This window comes from Toxotes jaculatrix, chromosome 3, assembly GCF_017976425.1.
Source record: "Toxotes jaculatrix isolate fToxJac2 chromosome 3, fToxJac2.pri, whole genome shotgun sequence".
In the NCBI taxonomy this organism is placed as follows: domain Eukaryota; kingdom Metazoa; phylum Chordata; class Actinopteri; family Toxotidae; genus Toxotes; species Toxotes jaculatrix.
In genome coordinates, this window is record NC_054396.1 from 14,164,625 (window position 1) to 14,182,194 (window position 17,570).

General features: G+C 41.7%; 1 protein-coding gene across 1 annotated transcript in view; it reads right to left on the minus strand.

Moving 5' to 3' along the window:
* Positions 1-17,570, minus strand: part of dip2bb (disco-interacting protein 2 homolog Bb) — a 35,512-nt gene that overhangs the window by 8,992 nt on the left and 8,950 nt on the right. The window contains exons 2-20 of the mRNA XM_041033879.1: positions 11,949-12,020; positions 10,966-11,118; positions 7,366-7,491; positions 6,883-7,248; positions 6,546-6,692; positions 5,825-5,944; positions 4,857-5,054; positions 4,494-4,585; positions 4,104-4,214; positions 3,864-3,987; positions 3,500-3,609; positions 3,028-3,130; positions 2,856-2,920; positions 2,361-2,454; positions 2,157-2,276; positions 1,957-2,071; positions 1,496-1,635; positions 320-456; positions 104-184 (exon numbers count right to left, since the gene is read on the minus strand). Coding sequence (XP_040889813.1) covers positions 104-184; positions 320-456; positions 1,496-1,635; positions 1,957-2,071; positions 2,157-2,276; positions 2,361-2,454; positions 2,856-2,920; positions 3,028-3,130; positions 3,500-3,609; positions 3,864-3,987; positions 4,104-4,214; positions 4,494-4,585; positions 4,857-5,054; positions 5,825-5,944; positions 6,546-6,692; positions 6,883-7,248; positions 7,366-7,491; positions 10,966-11,118; positions 11,949-12,020 — 2,474 coding nt within the window. The remainder of the gene's footprint in view (positions 1-103; positions 185-319; positions 457-1,495; positions 1,636-1,956; positions 2,072-2,156; positions 2,277-2,360; positions 2,455-2,855; positions 2,921-3,027; positions 3,131-3,499; positions 3,610-3,863; positions 3,988-4,103; positions 4,215-4,493; positions 4,586-4,856; positions 5,055-5,824; positions 5,945-6,545; positions 6,693-6,882; positions 7,249-7,365; positions 7,492-10,965; positions 11,119-11,948; positions 12,021-17,570) is intronic.

Sequence of the window (17,570 nt, forward strand, 5' to 3'; positions counted from 1 at the left end):
CTGTAAATGTACAGATCCATTCAAAGGCAGAGAGAGAAGGATGGTTTCCAGCAAGGCTTGAGTTACCACAGATGTTGTACTCTAATGAAACAGTCCCACTTACTGGGCCAACAAACCCCAGGAGTCCCGACCGCACAAATGGAATCTCTCCAATGGGAACTCCATTAGCGTTAACCGGTATCACCTGAACACAGCGACACACAGCGAACACAGCGACAGATTGGATGGCAAAATAACACAGAAAGAAATGAATCAACTTTCTTATTTTCTGAGATTGTATCAGTGCAGATAGGTCTGTGCTGTGACAATGCTTTCGTACCTCAAAGGTGTTTTTTGTGACTCCAGGCAGGCCGTAGTACATGGTGCCTCCAGCTCGAGAGTTGATTATTATCTCTCCAATCTCATCTGTTTTACACAGCTGAGGAGGCCCGTCAGGTTTAACAATGCACATCAGAGCTGGAGAAACACAGACACAACATTGTGAACTTCTCAACTTCAGCCCAGTTTTCAATGCACATCATCTTCCCTGTCACAGTAATTGGATTTACTAGTGGTTATCGAGAGGCCAAAATTCTTAAGGTGCATAATTGAATACTGATATGCTTCCTCTGGATGATGAGGTTGTCAGGTTAAAAAATATTGAGAAAGGAAATAGATGCGTGAGCTGTGTGATTTTTGAGAAGTGGAAAGAGAGTCTCATTTTCTTCTGTAATGTAGATAATATAATGATTAATATTAATATTTAAAGGAGTGATTTGACAATACTGTGAAATATTCTGGGGTACAGGCAATCAGCAATTGGACTGGTTATTTAATTCTTATATAGAAACAAAGGCAAGACAGACTATTTGACTGATCTTAATTATCCAGCCTGGCTATAATCACACAGATATGTTTTATCAGTGATCAGTTTATTTAGTTGTAGACGTGAATGCTGGAAAACCTTAACAATGTATGCTCTGAATATTTGATCAAGTTTATATTTATTTGTGGTGTGTTCTAAGCCCAGCTAGTTGTACAAATGACACAGTAATATATTCACACAGTAATAAAAAAAACATCACCATCATCATCACTATTATAGAAACTCTGCACATTTTAGGTCAATTTTGAACAATTTACAAAATATAACATAATTTTCTTGCTGTGTAAACTGACTGGTTTACGTCCATGTCAGTATGAAATGAAAATCGACTTCCAGAGATTTTAATTTTGGAAGATTTAGCATTTTCCGATCATCTGGTATTAATGCAATTCAGAGCATTTTCTTGTTGGTACCTTCAGTTGCTTGAGGAAAGCTTCAACATCCAAGATTTGGCTCTTTACTGTGTATGAACCAACAAATTTCAAATGAATCTTATGGACCTCAAATTTCTGACAACATACCGTAGCTCATGAATCCTCTTATGGCAGCTGACATGATTTCCCCACAAGCACCTGTCATTTGTTTTTCATGCTTTCCTTTTGACTCATATATCTTTCCTTCCATCCTTACCTCCAGGCATGACATGCCCCACATCTTGCACAGTCAGGGCGGAGTTCTTGTCCTCTGTGTTGACCCTGATGACACCGTGGCTCAGGCCGCCCATGGAAAGAATGGCACGGGCGGGGAGGGGTGCCCCCGGTACTCCAGGTCTACACGGAAGAGAGAGAGCTCGATTAAACGTTTCCATCCATCCCATCTCTACTAACACACAGCTATAAAACAGCCCATGTCTTCATTGTCCTGATGGACCAGTAAAAACGAAAATCAGCCTTGTATGAAGCATGTGTCATACTTTTTTAATTGTCAGTTAATGTCTTTTCATAACCTTGGATTGAAATGGAGAATGGGAGGGTGGGAAGACAGTGGGGGGCAGAAGGGAGGGGTTTCAATCATTCTCTTGTGTTTGAGTTTTTCATCCTATATAAAGCTTAAAAAATAATTCAAAAAGAAAATATGGGTCAGTGGCATACCTGCGAATAGCTACTGTCATGGCCTCAGGGGAGGTGGCACAGGGGCAGATAACCTCAGGCTTCAGCCCGTGGGACTGGAACACATTCAGGAAGGCATCACAGGAAGACACCGACCCTGGAGAAGAAAGAGATAGGGCATTGAACATCTCACACTATATCTCAGAAGTTTTCAAAACTATAAGGTCACATGAAGTACTCACAGGGGTTAGCACCGTCAGCAACAATGAGCATACGTAATGAAGCCAGGCTGGTGTCTCTCTGGTCCCGATGAGCCATCATGGCCCAGTGTAGATCGCGGCACTTCACCAAAGCTATACGAGCTGCATGAGAGTAAAAGTGACATGATATTTTACATTAAATTCTTTACCTGCCACTACTCAAGCTGGGAAGTTAGTATAATTTACCTTTGTGGATGTGGACCCTCTGTACCCAGGAGAGAGGACATGCCTTCATTACTGCATAGGGAACACTGATAGTATGTATCCTGTTCATCACAGCCTGGAAACAAACAAAACCTAATTAAGCAGCTAATACAGTATTATATTTATCTCTCCCATTGTGACAAAACCTCACATTATGACATTCTACCAAATTACATTCTCAAATTAGTGAAATTAAAGAAAAAACTGAAAGACCCTGACAGTTTATGAGATTTTAAGTGTGGTGTTTCACCAGGCAATTATAGTTGTGTTTATTGTACCATTACAAATGCTAAATGCTATATACTGCTGAATCATTTCAAGCAAATAAAGAGCACAGCAAATAAAAGCACAACGAATCTAACAAAGTCATCAAGCAAAATTCACAATTAAAAGAAAAGAAGGGATGAATTTCTAGACTGAGCTTCCATGTCTGGCGTCCAGTCAAATGCACCCATATATATGTCCACACAAGCTCACCGTGAGAACACCATGCCATAGGCCCATGTCCTTTTTGAAGTCCAGGACATTCACTAAAGTTTCCCCTTAAAGTGAAGAAAGACAGAAGTGACTTCAGACTCATAAAAACGGAGCTGATGAAGAAACCTTCAGACGATGACAGCTAATGACGACACTGCAGGACTTTACTCACCCTCACAGTAGTTGCAGGCCTGGGTCAGAGCTTGGCAGTGGGTCAACATGGCTACTTTAGACACAGCCACACCCACCACTGTGCCTTCTTTACTCGCCTTGTACTACATGGGAAGGAAACACAAGAGGAGCATGTAAACACCTGTGCAAACCGCAACACACTTGTCTTTTCATATCACATCAGGAAGTGGGAAGGATCAGGCTTTAATGCTGCCATATTAAATTTTGCTTCTATAGTGATCCCACTTTGTGCTTGGCAACAGTCAGTTCTAGCTTAGTTTAGTTTTATTAGTAAAACAAATATATGCAGCAATTAAAATTCTATTAACTAAAAAGATAAAACAAATTTACTAACTTACTTAAATTTAACTAAAGACAACCAGAGGGATGACAATAAGTGTTTAATTAAACTTAATATGTTCTACAATATTCTACAATGTAGTCTCTTTAAAAACAAAACCAAACTCTGTTACCTCTATATATGCAGGGTCAGTGTTTGCAGTGGGGATGTGTGGCTGCCAGTCTTTGGAGGGCTTGGTCAGGTATTTCGAGTCTGTGACCACCCACTTTAGTCGAGGCCAGCCTATCAGAGAAAGGCATTGGTCAAAGTCAAGTACTTCAGGATATGTAAGAGAAGGGATTTGCTAATTAAAACACACAAGACATAACTATTTCTAAATAAGTTGACTTGTAACTTTAACTGTAAACCTGTATACTTAACATCCATACCTGCAGTATTTCACAAAAGACATTTTTTTACTAGATATTACATATCAGTATTGAATGCATTGTGGGAATTTCAGAGGCGCTTCCATATTTTGGAAAAAAGTTGCTGACCTTTGAATTGCAGTATTTCTCCTGTGGGTGTCTTGGGTAGACCCTTCAAACAGATCTCACTGGTCAGTGCCAGACCAACACCACAGCTACCCAGCAGAAACCCCACCTGGCTGATACCTGCATCCTAAAAACCCCACATACACGAAAAAACCCCCCACAAAATTATACATTCACAAGTGAAGGGAATTAAATTATTTATGTACACAGAAAATGTACATGCTCCTCTGAAGGTGTTCTCACCTTGCGAGACAGTGGTACTTCAATAGGTACAGGAATAACTTCAGCCAGGAGACAGCCGTAGAAGGCCACCCAGAACATCCCAGGGTCACTGTTGGGGTACACCAGCGCCACCTACCAAGATGTTGAACTTGAGATTTAGCTATCTAATAGGTATTTCATGTTTAGGTATTTTGTAAAAATTGGACTAACTGAAATTTTGACCTGATGGTGGCACTACAGGAAAAGTTAGAGGATCATATTCCGGGCACCATGAATGTGTGTACAAAATTTAATTGCATTCAATGTAGCTGAGACAGAAATAATGTAATGTTTTTTTTTTTTTTGTTTGTGTGTGTGTGTGTGTGTGTGTGTGTGTGTATATCTCTCTTCTGTCCATGTGTGTTGTCTCACCCTGTCTCCTGGTTTGAGGATTTGCTCGTTCTTGGTGCCCAGCTTGTTCAGGAGGGTGTACGCCAGCTTCACACTGCGACTCCACAGCTTCCCTAACAGACAGAAGGTGGACGGGGGAGGTAAGATCTAATCTAAACACTGCCAAAAAATAACAAAATCTCATGACACAAAGTACAAACAGCTTCCTGATATTGAGATTAAGAGAAATAACTCTCAACGCAGCAATATTAGTGGGATTTTTTCAGTGTACGACTCCTAGCAGTTGTCTGATACAGTTAATGCACAAGCTGCACTTTGATTTGACATTGTAAGCATCCTTCCACGGCTTCTGCATATTAAATAGTATACAGTCATGTGTCTCACCATAAGTCAGTGTATAGAGCGGTCTGCCCGTGATGTCAAGAGCAGTGAGGGCAGGACTCTTCCCCTGAGTGGCCCCCCAACGAGCCAATGCTGCCTGCAAGGCTGGGGGCCAGTTACTGACCACTCCCAAAGGCTCTCCTTTCACTGGGATGATCTGACGTCCCTCCGGCTTGGGTGTGTTTGGGTCTGGCTGGGGAACTATGAGAGAGACAACAGAACACTTTTTAGTATGTTACAGATGAATGAGGTCCATGATGAATGACACCTGGATAGAATGTAGTACATATATCATTGTTGGACTTAAATGTACAGGGGTTTCACTGTCTAAGCCTTTGAACTTACTTTCCTTGTCCTGTTTCTTACTTAAAAATATATATTTTAAATCAAACAAATTGCTCTATGATACTTTAGAAAAATAAAGTTTTCCTGAGCCCTCCTGTGAGAAAGTATTGCTCAAACACAGAGAATTTTATTTGAAACTTTTAGATCATAAGGTGCCAAATATGTAACCAAATGTTGGTACTACTTTCAAATAAGGCTCTTTGTGTAATTAACTGCTTCATAAATGGTCAAAAAGTCACTTACAATGTAGGTCTATTATGAGCTATTAATAAGTTTAATAATAAATTAATATGAAATAAGTTTTGCCAGTTTGTGAAAAATCCCTTTGTTTTAATACATAGCCTTTATTAAGGACTTACCAACATTTATAACTTGAGACTTGGTGTCAAAAGTATTTATTAATGACTTACTGACCCATTGTTACCATACACAGAGGATAAATGCTGACCAAAGGAATTTTTCATGAATTCAAAAGTTGTGTCTCTTAACGGTTTACAACTGATCTTCATGTATGTTTTAAAATAGAGAGAAATGCATGTATATATTACACCATAAGTAGAATTGTTGAATTATTTGACTAGAATATTGGGAGTGCAGAGGTCAAAGTGGTTCATGAAGCAGCATACCTTCTACAATCTCCTCTGAGTCGTCGGTGAAGAACTCGCTGAGCGGGGGCCTCTTAGGCCTCTTCAGGGTGTTCAGAAGCTGCTGGATCTTAGTGGAGACTCTACTGCTCACAGGAACCCCTACACACAGGGTGAAGGTGGAGAGGGGAAGTGGCAATAAAAACACAGTCACACACACAACATGGTTTCATGCACAAAACACTACCTGCCGAAACTCCTTGACCATCGCACAATCTGCTGCTCTTCATCCCATAACACAAGAGGTTGTGATCATTTGTTAAATCACTTGTTGTGAATTGACTGTAATAACTTTTAGGAATGAAAAGCAGCATAAGCAGGTGGCACCAACACGAGGAGAACACGGTGAGAAGTGGGGTAAAGGTTTTTCTTTTCTGGTTTGGGACACATGTGAGGATTCATTTTGTGTGCAGACGTTGTGTTTGTTGCATTTAATTCAATAATCATACATTACAAACAGGAGGGAGAGTAAAGGGTAGAACAGCAAACACGGAAGGCTACGGACATTATACATTAAAGAGTTTCCTTACTCTGGATATTACCTCTTCCTATCAGCCAGTCAAATAAACATGTGACAGGGTTGGAAAAAGATCAAGAAGAAAAGACAGCAGTAAAGTCTGATTAATGATACGTCATGGTTGGAAGTCAGACACAGGCTCCAGCAAAGTCAAACCAACAAATAGTTGTTTGGTGTAGCCGTTACCGTCCGCAGTCTCCATCATGCTTGAGCGGCTCTGCCCACGGCTCATACCCCGTACCACGGCGTTGGAGGGCAGGTCCACCCGCGGGCCCCTGGCTGGACGGGCCACAGCTGCAACATCTGGAGGGGGGGCACTGTTCTCTGAGGGAGCTGCAGGGGAAGCAATGGACAACAGTGTGAACACAGACATCCTAAAGTTTCAGTTTACCTTTAAATACAGTACTTTCACTATCAAAATTAAGTCAAAATGAATAGAAAGAAAGGCAAATTCTGTAATAAAAGGTTTCTGTTTTTTGCGATGGAAACTGCTGAACTAATACAATCAACAGCAGTGTCTCACCAATGCGACTGTGAGCCAGCATGTCTGTCACAGCTGCAGTGTGGGGCTGCCCATGTGGCTGGTGCTGTGGCTGGTGCTGAGGCTGGTACTGAGGTTGGTAGTGAGGCTGATACAGAGGTTGGTACTGCGGTTTGTACTGGGGCTGAGGCTGATGCTGAGGCTGAGGCTGAGCTTGGCTCTGAGGCTGCGGTTTGGCCTCTCCATGGGACAGGGTGGAGGAGGCCGAGGAGGAGGTGGAGGAGCCCTGGACAGAGCGATTGATCCAAGAGTCCGGGCTTTGCAGGTTGGGATTGACCGCAGGCGGGGGAGCGACCACTGAGGACTGCCTGCGCACAGATGTCTCATCTTCAGAGCCTGACGAGGAGTCTACATAAGAGAGAATAAAGTATGAATTTACAGCCCTGTCTGCCTCTGGCTATAGCTCAAATCTGTCTGAAAAAGCATCTGGACAGGAAAGGAGGGTTGTCCTTCTTCCTGTCCTACCTGGTGGTGTGCGGGTTTCAATAGGAGACTGGACATAAGTGGAGCGCCGCTTGGTTGGCATGGGCAGTGCCATCTTCTCTTCCTTATGTTTAGCCAGGGCAGCTTGTACTGCCTCAGTATGGATATCTGCATAGACAGAGAACAGCACACTCTGAGTTAGGGGTAGCTCGGTCCTGGTGGCTTTGGATCAGATTAGAAACAAGAACAATGAAAAAAAAGATTTTAATATTCACTCAGCAAGACACATTCTGCCCACAACACACAGTCATAGTCTTCTTTTTCCCCTAATGAGAGATTTTTGCACCCTAAGTGGTTTTGATGCCAGGTAATAAAGCAGTTATACTTAATGCAGTGATGTGCAGAACTATAGTAGTTGTACAGTTATCTTTATTTATCCTCTGGATAAGTGGAAAAAGTAATTGTCAGATTAAAAATCAAAGTAATTAAGTAATAGTGATTCTGATACTTGAAAGACAGATCTAGAGAGAACAGAAAAAAAAACAAACATCAGCTGAGCAAAATTATTTTTGCTTGAAACAATATTCAAAGTAAACTGTAAAATATTCAAAGTCTGAGAAGGAATAAAAATCCCTCTGGTTGATCTGCTCACAGCTCATAAACACATTCAACCTGTGACCATGTGTTGAAGGTAAAACGCTGCTTCATCTGAAAGTAAATGAGCTGAAAAGATTGGTAACAACTGCTTCATTTGCAGTGTTTTTCTGATAGTTTTTGACAGCAGCATTTTAGTTTTGTCTCAGTAATCTTTTGTTTAAGAAGACACAGCATATTAAAATGTAAAGGGCCATTATAAGTGACGAAGTCAGAAGAAAATCCTGAGAGGATGACTGTGTTTTCCCACTGAAACAGGAAACCACAACGGGAGCATAGAGCAAAGCTGTGTATTAGCCCACACACTTGCCTACACACATGCACACGCAAATCCGCACAGTAATAAATGCAGAGACACTTTCACATGATGACACCCACAGGCACATTAAAGAAATGACCACGTGAACAGCCACACATTCATACTGCGTGACCAAACATGTGCAACAATAGCCCACTCACTGACAAATCACATCTATTAGCTGGGGGGGGGTTTCATTATTTCCATTCAAACATCAACACATTTTAATAAATCACCTAGCACAGCTCATTACACAGCAGCAGTGGGGACCATAATTACATAACTGACACTCTGCTGAACAGATTGCTCCAGCCTAAATCATCCTCCCTCATAATGTGCCGTTGTCCACCCTCACACGGGAGCGTCAGGAGAGGCTGACTCCTTACACATGTCTGGGAGGACGAGGGCTGTCACCGTGGCAATAAGCAGGGTGGGGTGTGTTTCACATCATCTCCAATTAACAGTGAGATTTACAGGCAGCTAAAGGCTTTAATGTAGTATTACCTTTCTTATGTATCTCTCTGGTTTCCTATTGTGAATCTGAATCAGTGGAATCTTTTACAGAGCATGTATAGAAACAGAGGCATCATAAAAAAACAGTCAACACTGTATTTCAGCAAACACACTGCTGACAGGTTGTTTAAGGAGCAATAACTGGAGATGAGAAGCAGTTAAACTAAGGTTCTGCACTTTCTCTGCAGCCCATAAAACAGATTACACTTACATTCTTCTGTTTCTTATTGCTGCAGTGTTTTGTTGTTTCTTCTTCTTATTTGATTATGTTGTGTCTCTTTTAAAACTCAGTCTATCAGTCAATCACTTTGGTGAACTGAAGACTGAAGAAGAATCTGAATCTGTTACAGAGATTCTCAGGCTGAACAGTAATAATGTTGGTGATTGCTTACTTTCAGACAGCACAATAATCATGTGAAATTCACAAACTCATTCATCCACTCCTTCAGTTTACGTCCAAATAAATGCAAAACTAATGACATTCCCATCAGCCTCGGCTGTGCTTCCTTTTTTTAGCACTAATTAGCTAATGTTAGCATGCTAACACGCTAAGCCAATTAACATGGTAAACATTATACCTGCTAAACATAAGCGTATTAGCACTGTAAGCATGTTAGGATTCTGACATTAGCATTTAGCTAATGTAATGTAATGTTTTAAAGTTTTTGTTGAAACTCTTTTTAGAAACTTTATGATCATTTTGGAGGATGGAGTTTGTAGGGCTGTTAAATTTCATGACATTAACAGATGTTTCCAGTATTTTGTCCACCCCATTTATATCAAAGAATGTAGGCCAAAACACAAAGATGTAAAAAAAAAAAAAAATAGAGCACAATGAAATTGTTTACTGTTGACAGAAGTGGAAATTACAGGTGTGCAACACTACATAGGGGGTGGCTCTGGCTCAGGAGGTTATCAATTTAACACAAAAATGATTATGATTATTCCTGCATGTATGAAATCTCTATTTACTTCTCATCACAGAGTAAACTACTTATTGTAATACATAGGGAGTAGTGAATGAATGAACAAGGGAGGGATTTCAGACACTTGACTGAAGATGAAACCTTCCAGTTCCAGTCCCTTTGACAATAGCTGCTGTGTGCAGTTTTACTGTACTTGAACTGTACTACACAGTGAACAGAGTAAAATGGATGGCACACTCATTATCTGGCCAAACGGCTCATCATCTCCCTTGTCCTTGTTCTATGCTCCTCTCCTCTAGGCCATTTCTTTCAATCCACCAGTCCTGCAAAACTTTACTTTTACACTGCACTGTGAAAGTCCAACTACTTTCCCTCAGTAAATTTCAGCCCCTCATTCCTCATATATTTCTTGATATATTGTGCCAATTTCAATTTTGCCTCTACATTCCCACCTCTAATCCTCTCTGTGTTGAATCCTCCAATCAGATCAGTTGCTGGTCAGATTTTTAATACAACTGAAACATATCCTTAGACAACCCTCCATCAAGCTCCAGCTTAACAGGCTGACTCTAGTCAGCCTGGCATTTAGCATGCTGGAGTGCGAAGGTGTTTCACATGAGAGGAAAGAATTGTTGAAAAGGCAAGCAGAAAGAGAGAATTAAGAAACGAAGCAGCAGGGTGTGGGCCGATCTGGAGGGAGGATGCTTTTATAGTCTGCACCTCAGCTAACAGACACACTAATCTCCTCACATGCTCTGTGCTGCTCTTTCACCTCAACTCCACCGCTCTGTTTTCCTTTAACCTCTCCAGCGTCAGGTTTTCCCCACCACATCAGTGTTCCTCTTGTTCTCCACACAGCCTCTTCACACATAGCCAGGCAGTGACATCACTCTGCTTTCACAGAGTGAGGGTCCTCACTGAGGGGGCTCCCCAGCTGCAGTTTTGCACTGCCGTCTGTCTTTCTCAGCCTTTCATAAGCGCGCGCACGCACACACACACACACACACACACACACACACACACACACACACACACACACACACACACAATCTTCTTTAATTGGTCCCTTTGAAACAGCCCAGTGTATCTGAGCTTAAAAACAGCCTGGCTCAACAAGTGAAGCTGATGTAGGGTAATTTGAGGACTGCAAGCTTATCAGAGGAAACTATATGTCAGTGAGTGGTGCCATCTGAGTAGTGTCGCACTGGAGATGGGGGTTTGTACTTTTTTATGTATGAGTTGCTTGTTGACCTGATCTGTAGCGGTCATCCCTGGTTCCTCCACCACGATGCGTTCTGCGGGAACGGCGTTCTCGGTACCGGGACGAGCTGGCAGGGGGAGCAGCATGGCTGGAGGAAGAACTGGGAGCGGGAGGCTGCACATCATTCTGAGGGGGGGGCTCCACTGTTAAAGAAATGCAATTAATAAATAAATAAACACACAGGAACCTTAATATCTTGCTTCTCCAGTGGTGTAATCTCAGTGGCTGCCTTAATGGCAACTCCAAAGATCATCAGCTGCCATTCCTTTCAACAGTAAAAATATCCGGTGGACCTCAAGAAGCCAAAGAGCTTCACTTAACTTTTGTCTTTTGGAAACAAAACATGCTGTGAGGTAATATCTGAGAGTAATGTGAACCACTGCCCCTTTAAAAACCAAAGTGCTACACTAGTGGATGAAATTTCTCATGTGGACTTTGGCCACACTGTCTCTACTGAATGTTAGTTGTTTGATGAGCACCAGGGACCATTGTGAAACTAGCAGCCTCAGTGTTTAAGTGGATTCCACCTGAACCCAGTGAACCAAAAATCTGGTTCTATGGGAAGAGAAAGAGAAAAAATAAGCCAGTAATTTGTGTTCAACCATCAGTGGGATGTTGGGAGATCAACTGAGAGACTGTACCACTAGGAGGCAGCAGTGAGCACTGTCATGTATGAATGTACACAAACTAGTGTCATTTACAGAAACAGCCATTTACAGAGCCATTTCCCACAACTATTCTACAATCCAGTTAGGTTAACATTTAGTGATTTTTTTTGGTCTGTAAAATGCATTTAAAGTGTGAAAGCCAGGTCAAAATAACCCCTTGTTATAGAAAGACGCTGGTGGAGCAGGAGCAGGCAACTGAGCTACAGCAATAAGACACTGAAAATCAATTAAAGTCAGAATCATACCAGAAAAAAACACAGTTATGCCTGCCAAGGGAAAAAAAAAGAGAGATGATGAGTTTTTACCTGGAGTGTGGATGATGTAGGGAGCCAGGAGTTTGGTCCTTTTCTTCTCATAGCCCTTCTGTGTAATGTCACCTGTAAAACAAAACCGAAATAGGTAAAGCTGTTCATGTAACGACAAAAAATCCTAACTCAGATTTGATAGGATTAGAATAAACTTCACAGTGAGCAGTGAGTGTACTTCAGTGAGCAACATTTTGGTGGCGGTCTGTCCCCATTCAACATTACATAACAAGCATTCAAATTTATTTCTCCTTAATGAAAAACATATCAACGCCATTTCAATAGTGAGATCATTTCTTAAAGTGGTAAGGACCAAGTGACAAGAGTCATTCAAGTATTCTCTCCATATATGAACTGTACACTTCTGAACTGATTCGCTTTCTCTGATGTGTCAATCACCAACTGTTCAAACACAGGAATTATGACAGAAGAAGGAGAGAGCAACAGAGAGGAGAAAGACTGGTAAACAAAAAAAAAACTAGTAAATGAGAAGATGGAAACACAGATGGATGCAGGCAGTGTTGCAATAATCTCCAGAGATAACTGAAGGCGTCGAAGATGTGGCTCGGTGCCAGCCTCAGCTACGACACGAAGGGAAAAACAAAACAGGACTAAATATGGAAACTTATGGAAGCGTGGGATGATTCAGAGACACAGAGAGAAAACAGAGAGGCACAAAAGTTGAGGACGAGAAAGGTGGGAGACATGCAGAGACAAAATGTGAATGACGGGAGAACAGAGGAGGAAGAGACAAAGATGAGGGGAGGGAGAGATGACAGAGGTGAGTGACGGTGCATCCGGAGAACAGAAGAGGAGGAATCCCGATTCACAAGTAAGAGGCGAGCAAAGCATTCCCAAACAGCAAACTTCAACACCCCCTTCCCATTCCCCCCCTGCCGACGGTCCATCTGCACCTTCCTCCGCCCCACCAGACCCAACACAGGCTGACTGAGATCTCTGCTGGCCCTGAAGCGATGCAGTGACTCCACTGTGGGCAAAGCTGTCAGATTTTCAGACACATACTAAAAATCCATCTGGAGAGCTTGCACTCACTTTTCTAGTATCTGTGTTGAACAGTGATGATTCATTCAATGTGTCTGCCAGTAGCTGTTCCGGCCACTCTCAAACCTCATCTTCATGATGAAGACTGTCTCTTGCGACGAGTGAAAAACCTCAATAATTCTTATCTGTGAGAATGGCGGAGGCCTGTTTATTAAGTAAAAACAGACACTGAGATAAGCCTGGCTTTGTGTGCGTAATAACCCAGGGTTGTTTCCACTGCATGATATTGGCCGGTCTGACAGGTGATCCTATTTTGTCGCTGTATCATTTCCCAGAGCTCTGAGCTTTAATCCCTGATTAAAAATTAGGCTGCTGAGATGCACAGCGATGAAAGGTTGAAGCTTTCTGCTACTGATGTCGTCTCTTCCCAGTTACACCACAGAGGACAACGGAGATTAGATAGAGGATTTCCTGCCACACCGACAGAGGTGTGCACCCGCCAGGCACACAACTACATGGAGTACAGACCTAGAGCTGGGCGATATACTTGAATTCAGTCATAGTACTAAAGGATAATTCTGCTTTATTTAAACTTTGGTCTTATTTTCATAGCTTTAGACATTCTAAAACCAACAAACCAACAGACAAACAGATGTGATGTTACCAGGTAGATGATGATTTTAACATTACATATTACAATATTTTGCAGGGGCTATGATTCAGTGTGGGCAGCTCACCACTGTTCCTCTGGCTCCAACCTCTGTTTGGAGTTTTCTTTTGGTTTTGTCCCTTTGTTGTTTACCTCTTTTGTAATAATCCCTCATTGCACAGTGTGTGTGTGTGTGTGCATGTGTGCATGTATGGTAGGTTGAAGAAGTTGGTCTGTAAACTGTGGTGGATGCTTAAAATGGACAGTTTAGGTAATAATTTAACCATTCACCTCTGATTTCTCCTCCAAATGAGTCTGTTTGTGACAAACCTGTGTTGCTGACTGCCCACTAATTTATTAACTAATACGAAGGATGGTCAACTACAAAAACGATCAAAAAACAACCTTTATCCTTTATTATGAAAATAATAAACAATATGTCAGTATTTGGCAAATATATACCATAAAAAAACACAAAACGGTTTTTGTTAATTATTATCATAATTTGCTTGGAATCATTACTTTGGCCAACAGAAATTTGTAAACCAATAAGACACTGTGATCATATCACCCCCCTCACATTTAATCACTGAGTGATCAGCTTAACTTTAATTATCAGCATCAACATATTAAGTTGCTATCACAGTACAGCAGACAACGAAGCAAAGTTTCAGCAAATCAGACATCTGATGACACACCACAGACAAGCTGACAAAAATGAGAGTGCTCATGTTTGGAGGGTATCGCCTGAGAACCCACTCCAACACAATATCTACTCAGGGACTGAGGCTCTTTTTTTTTCCTGAGGAAAAATGGAAGAAAAAGCAAACACTTCCATAAGTAATGCATGAACGGTACAGTTGGCCTCGCTCAGTCACATGATTTATTTTTAGCTCATGTGAACAGGCAGTTTCTCTGCAGAGAGAGAGAGAGAGAGAGAGAGAGAGAGAGAGAGAGAGAGAGAGAGAGAGAGAGAGAGAGAGGGAGGGATAGAGTCAGAGATGGGGGAGGGGTTGGCGTGGCATTAAATGATTTGAAATTCATCTGTTTTTTTATGCTTTATCATCAGGTCCTGGCTCCAGCAGTGGGAGCTAAAGAGTTAAACTTGTTTGACAGGTACATGTTATCAGTGAACTACAGGTGAATAGACATCAGACAGGAAATTAAAATGTGGCTAAACTGGCAAACAGGCATATGAGAAAAATGACTGACGCCCTTATAATATGTTGTTTCTGTGCCTTTTTTTGCTTGAATTCTGTGCTCTTTGAGCAGCCTGAGCTTTATCAAGTGTGTGAGAAGTCCTTTTCTCTGATTTATTTAAAATCTAAGACAAGAATCTGCTCATATTTGTTCACAGTTTACACGCTCATAAACAGTCAAAGAAATCTGCTTAGGAGGCAAAGCACAGCTCAGCTGAGGTGATGAGGGGAGGGCCCCACTTGTTAACCCACTTTCTCACAGTGACCCAGTCATGTCTGTCCTAATGGTAGAAGGTCACAATCAAATTGTTTCAGCGAGGAGCGTTACAGTCGGGCTTTGAATGAGGCTGCCACAGCTCTCCTCCTTCCTCTCGGTTTGACAGTAGCATTGGTGAGCTGCATTCACCTCGGAGCGTACGTTTTCTTTTTCCACCAGAAGGAGAAACATCAAAGCTGAGTATTCTCCCAGCCCTGTACACTCTCACACTTTTCTAGCCTCGGATATATTTGAATTGCAGCGAGACTGCTCCCTCCTTCTACCCCAAAGGCACTCCGTCTGAATAGCAATTAGCTACCGACCTCTATTCTCCTTCCCTGCTTTTCCCTCTCCCTCATCACATCTCACTCAGTTGCTTTCACATGAAAACAATTTAAACACACGTCAACACCTGCTTTACTGAAAATGATATGAACACATGTTAAAATATTACAGGGAGAAACCAGGACTTCCAGCTGTTATCTCAAAGAAAGCAGATAATTTCAACAAGGTTTGAAGATAAGACGCTGGAATGCAGCCCACCAGCAACAACACAACATTAAACTGCAAGTCAGATGCTATTTAAAATGTAGACTTTTGTCATGGGACTATTGCAACAGACTGAAATATTGTGGTTCAGAGTAAAGGATGACATATGGTCTCCCTGTGTTTGGGCTTGTACCCTCTCTACATTTGCTGATTTGACTTCAAGTGTGTTATTTTCAAGGGGGGAGGGGGGGTGACGTTGTTTATTTGCCAAACTAACCTTCCTGGGGCCCAAAGAGCCGGCACATTTTTATCTGTAGAACAAACATCCTACTGAAACCTCCCAGCGGCCTCCTCTTACCAGCAGGCCATGCATCTCACTCAGCCAAAAGATCACCCACTCACTGCGTCCACACACTGACAAACAACCACCACAGGACACACACATACTGGACATGTTACCACTGCCAGTTTAACTTGATGCATTGTTTAAAAAAAAAACAAAGGTACTGTAGATAGTATGCGGAACATATCTCTCTCTTTCCTTTTCAGACAGGTACATGTTTCCTGTCATGGAGGATGATTTTTTTTTATTAAACCATATGACAATTTTTACTTGTAACCTTGTTCATTGTTTGGCATGTGGTCCATGTGAAAACTGGTTTGACAGGATCATATCTGATCATGAATAATCACAGATACACGTGGAATAACAGCTGTCTCTCAGAGTGCATGCTGATATGGGACCACAAGCGTGTCAACAACAACACACAGGTAAATGTGTGGCTGACATTTAGAGTGATAGTGCCACTCAAATGTAGACCACAGTCAAAGTCATACATTTTTGTTTCCCTTCAGGTTGAGATAATCATTATTTGATACTGTCTGACATTGTATCTGGGATCAGATTGTTCCAGTTCTTCACTCAAGTAATAATGTTTTTGAAACATTCAAAGCCCAGACTCAGCATCAATACATCAAATGGAAATATTCAAGATGTCTTGAAAATCATTTTAAACTCAATTTCCTATTTCAGCCTGACGTGTTAGTTATCTTAGGACCAACCAGAAAGACAGTGAGTTTTATACTATTCAATCACACAGAATTAATATTATCAAAACACACGCAATTCTTTCACCATGTGTTACAGTTCATAAGGAGAGGTGGGGTGTGTGTAATTATATTAACTTAAGATAACTGGTATTACAGGCACCAGTGAGTGAAAGACGTGCTTTAGAGACCATAAAGCCCTAACACAAACTCTCTCTCTCTCACTCTCTCTCTCTCTCTCTCTCTCTCTCTCTCTCTCTGACATAGCAGGCAGGGTGTGGCCAACTCAGGTAACAGAGTGAATCATGTTTCACTCCACACATTCATTAAACCCAATTCAAACAGGGAGTGACGACACCACTCACACACACTCACAGGCCCTTGAGAAACCGTCTGAGTAATAACAGGGGTTACAAAGCAGAGGAGCAAAGAAGTGCAATAAATTAACCTGAAAAGTAGACAGGACTCAGCCTGGAGCTCCCTTCTACCTCCTATTGTTGACTTTTTCTCTTCTCTCTGACTGAAAGAAGAGGGTGCGTCTCACACACACCTTACACACGACACTTCACACACTTCAACACTTAGCAACAAAGCTATTCCAAGCACTAATTAACACTAACTAGAACATTTCTTCCTGTTGGATTCGCACAACAGTATGAGACATTGCGAGCCATTACAATCTAGAAAAAAAAACAGGTAAAATTTCTACTGCACAGATGCTGTCTGTGCAGTTCAAGACACTTGTATTGTTTGTCACTCTAAAGTGAGCCTATGCTGCAGTCAAGTCATGTCAACTTTATTTGTACATGGACAGCCCACTTTAACAATGTCTCAGTGTGCTTTACAGGCCCACAGCAACAGTTCTTGACCAAGCCCATCAAAAGGGATACATCTTAAAAAAAATTCCACATCACAAAAGAAAATTTAAAGAATGATCCCTCCTCCTCCAGACAAACAGGGGGACTGACTGTAATACGAGC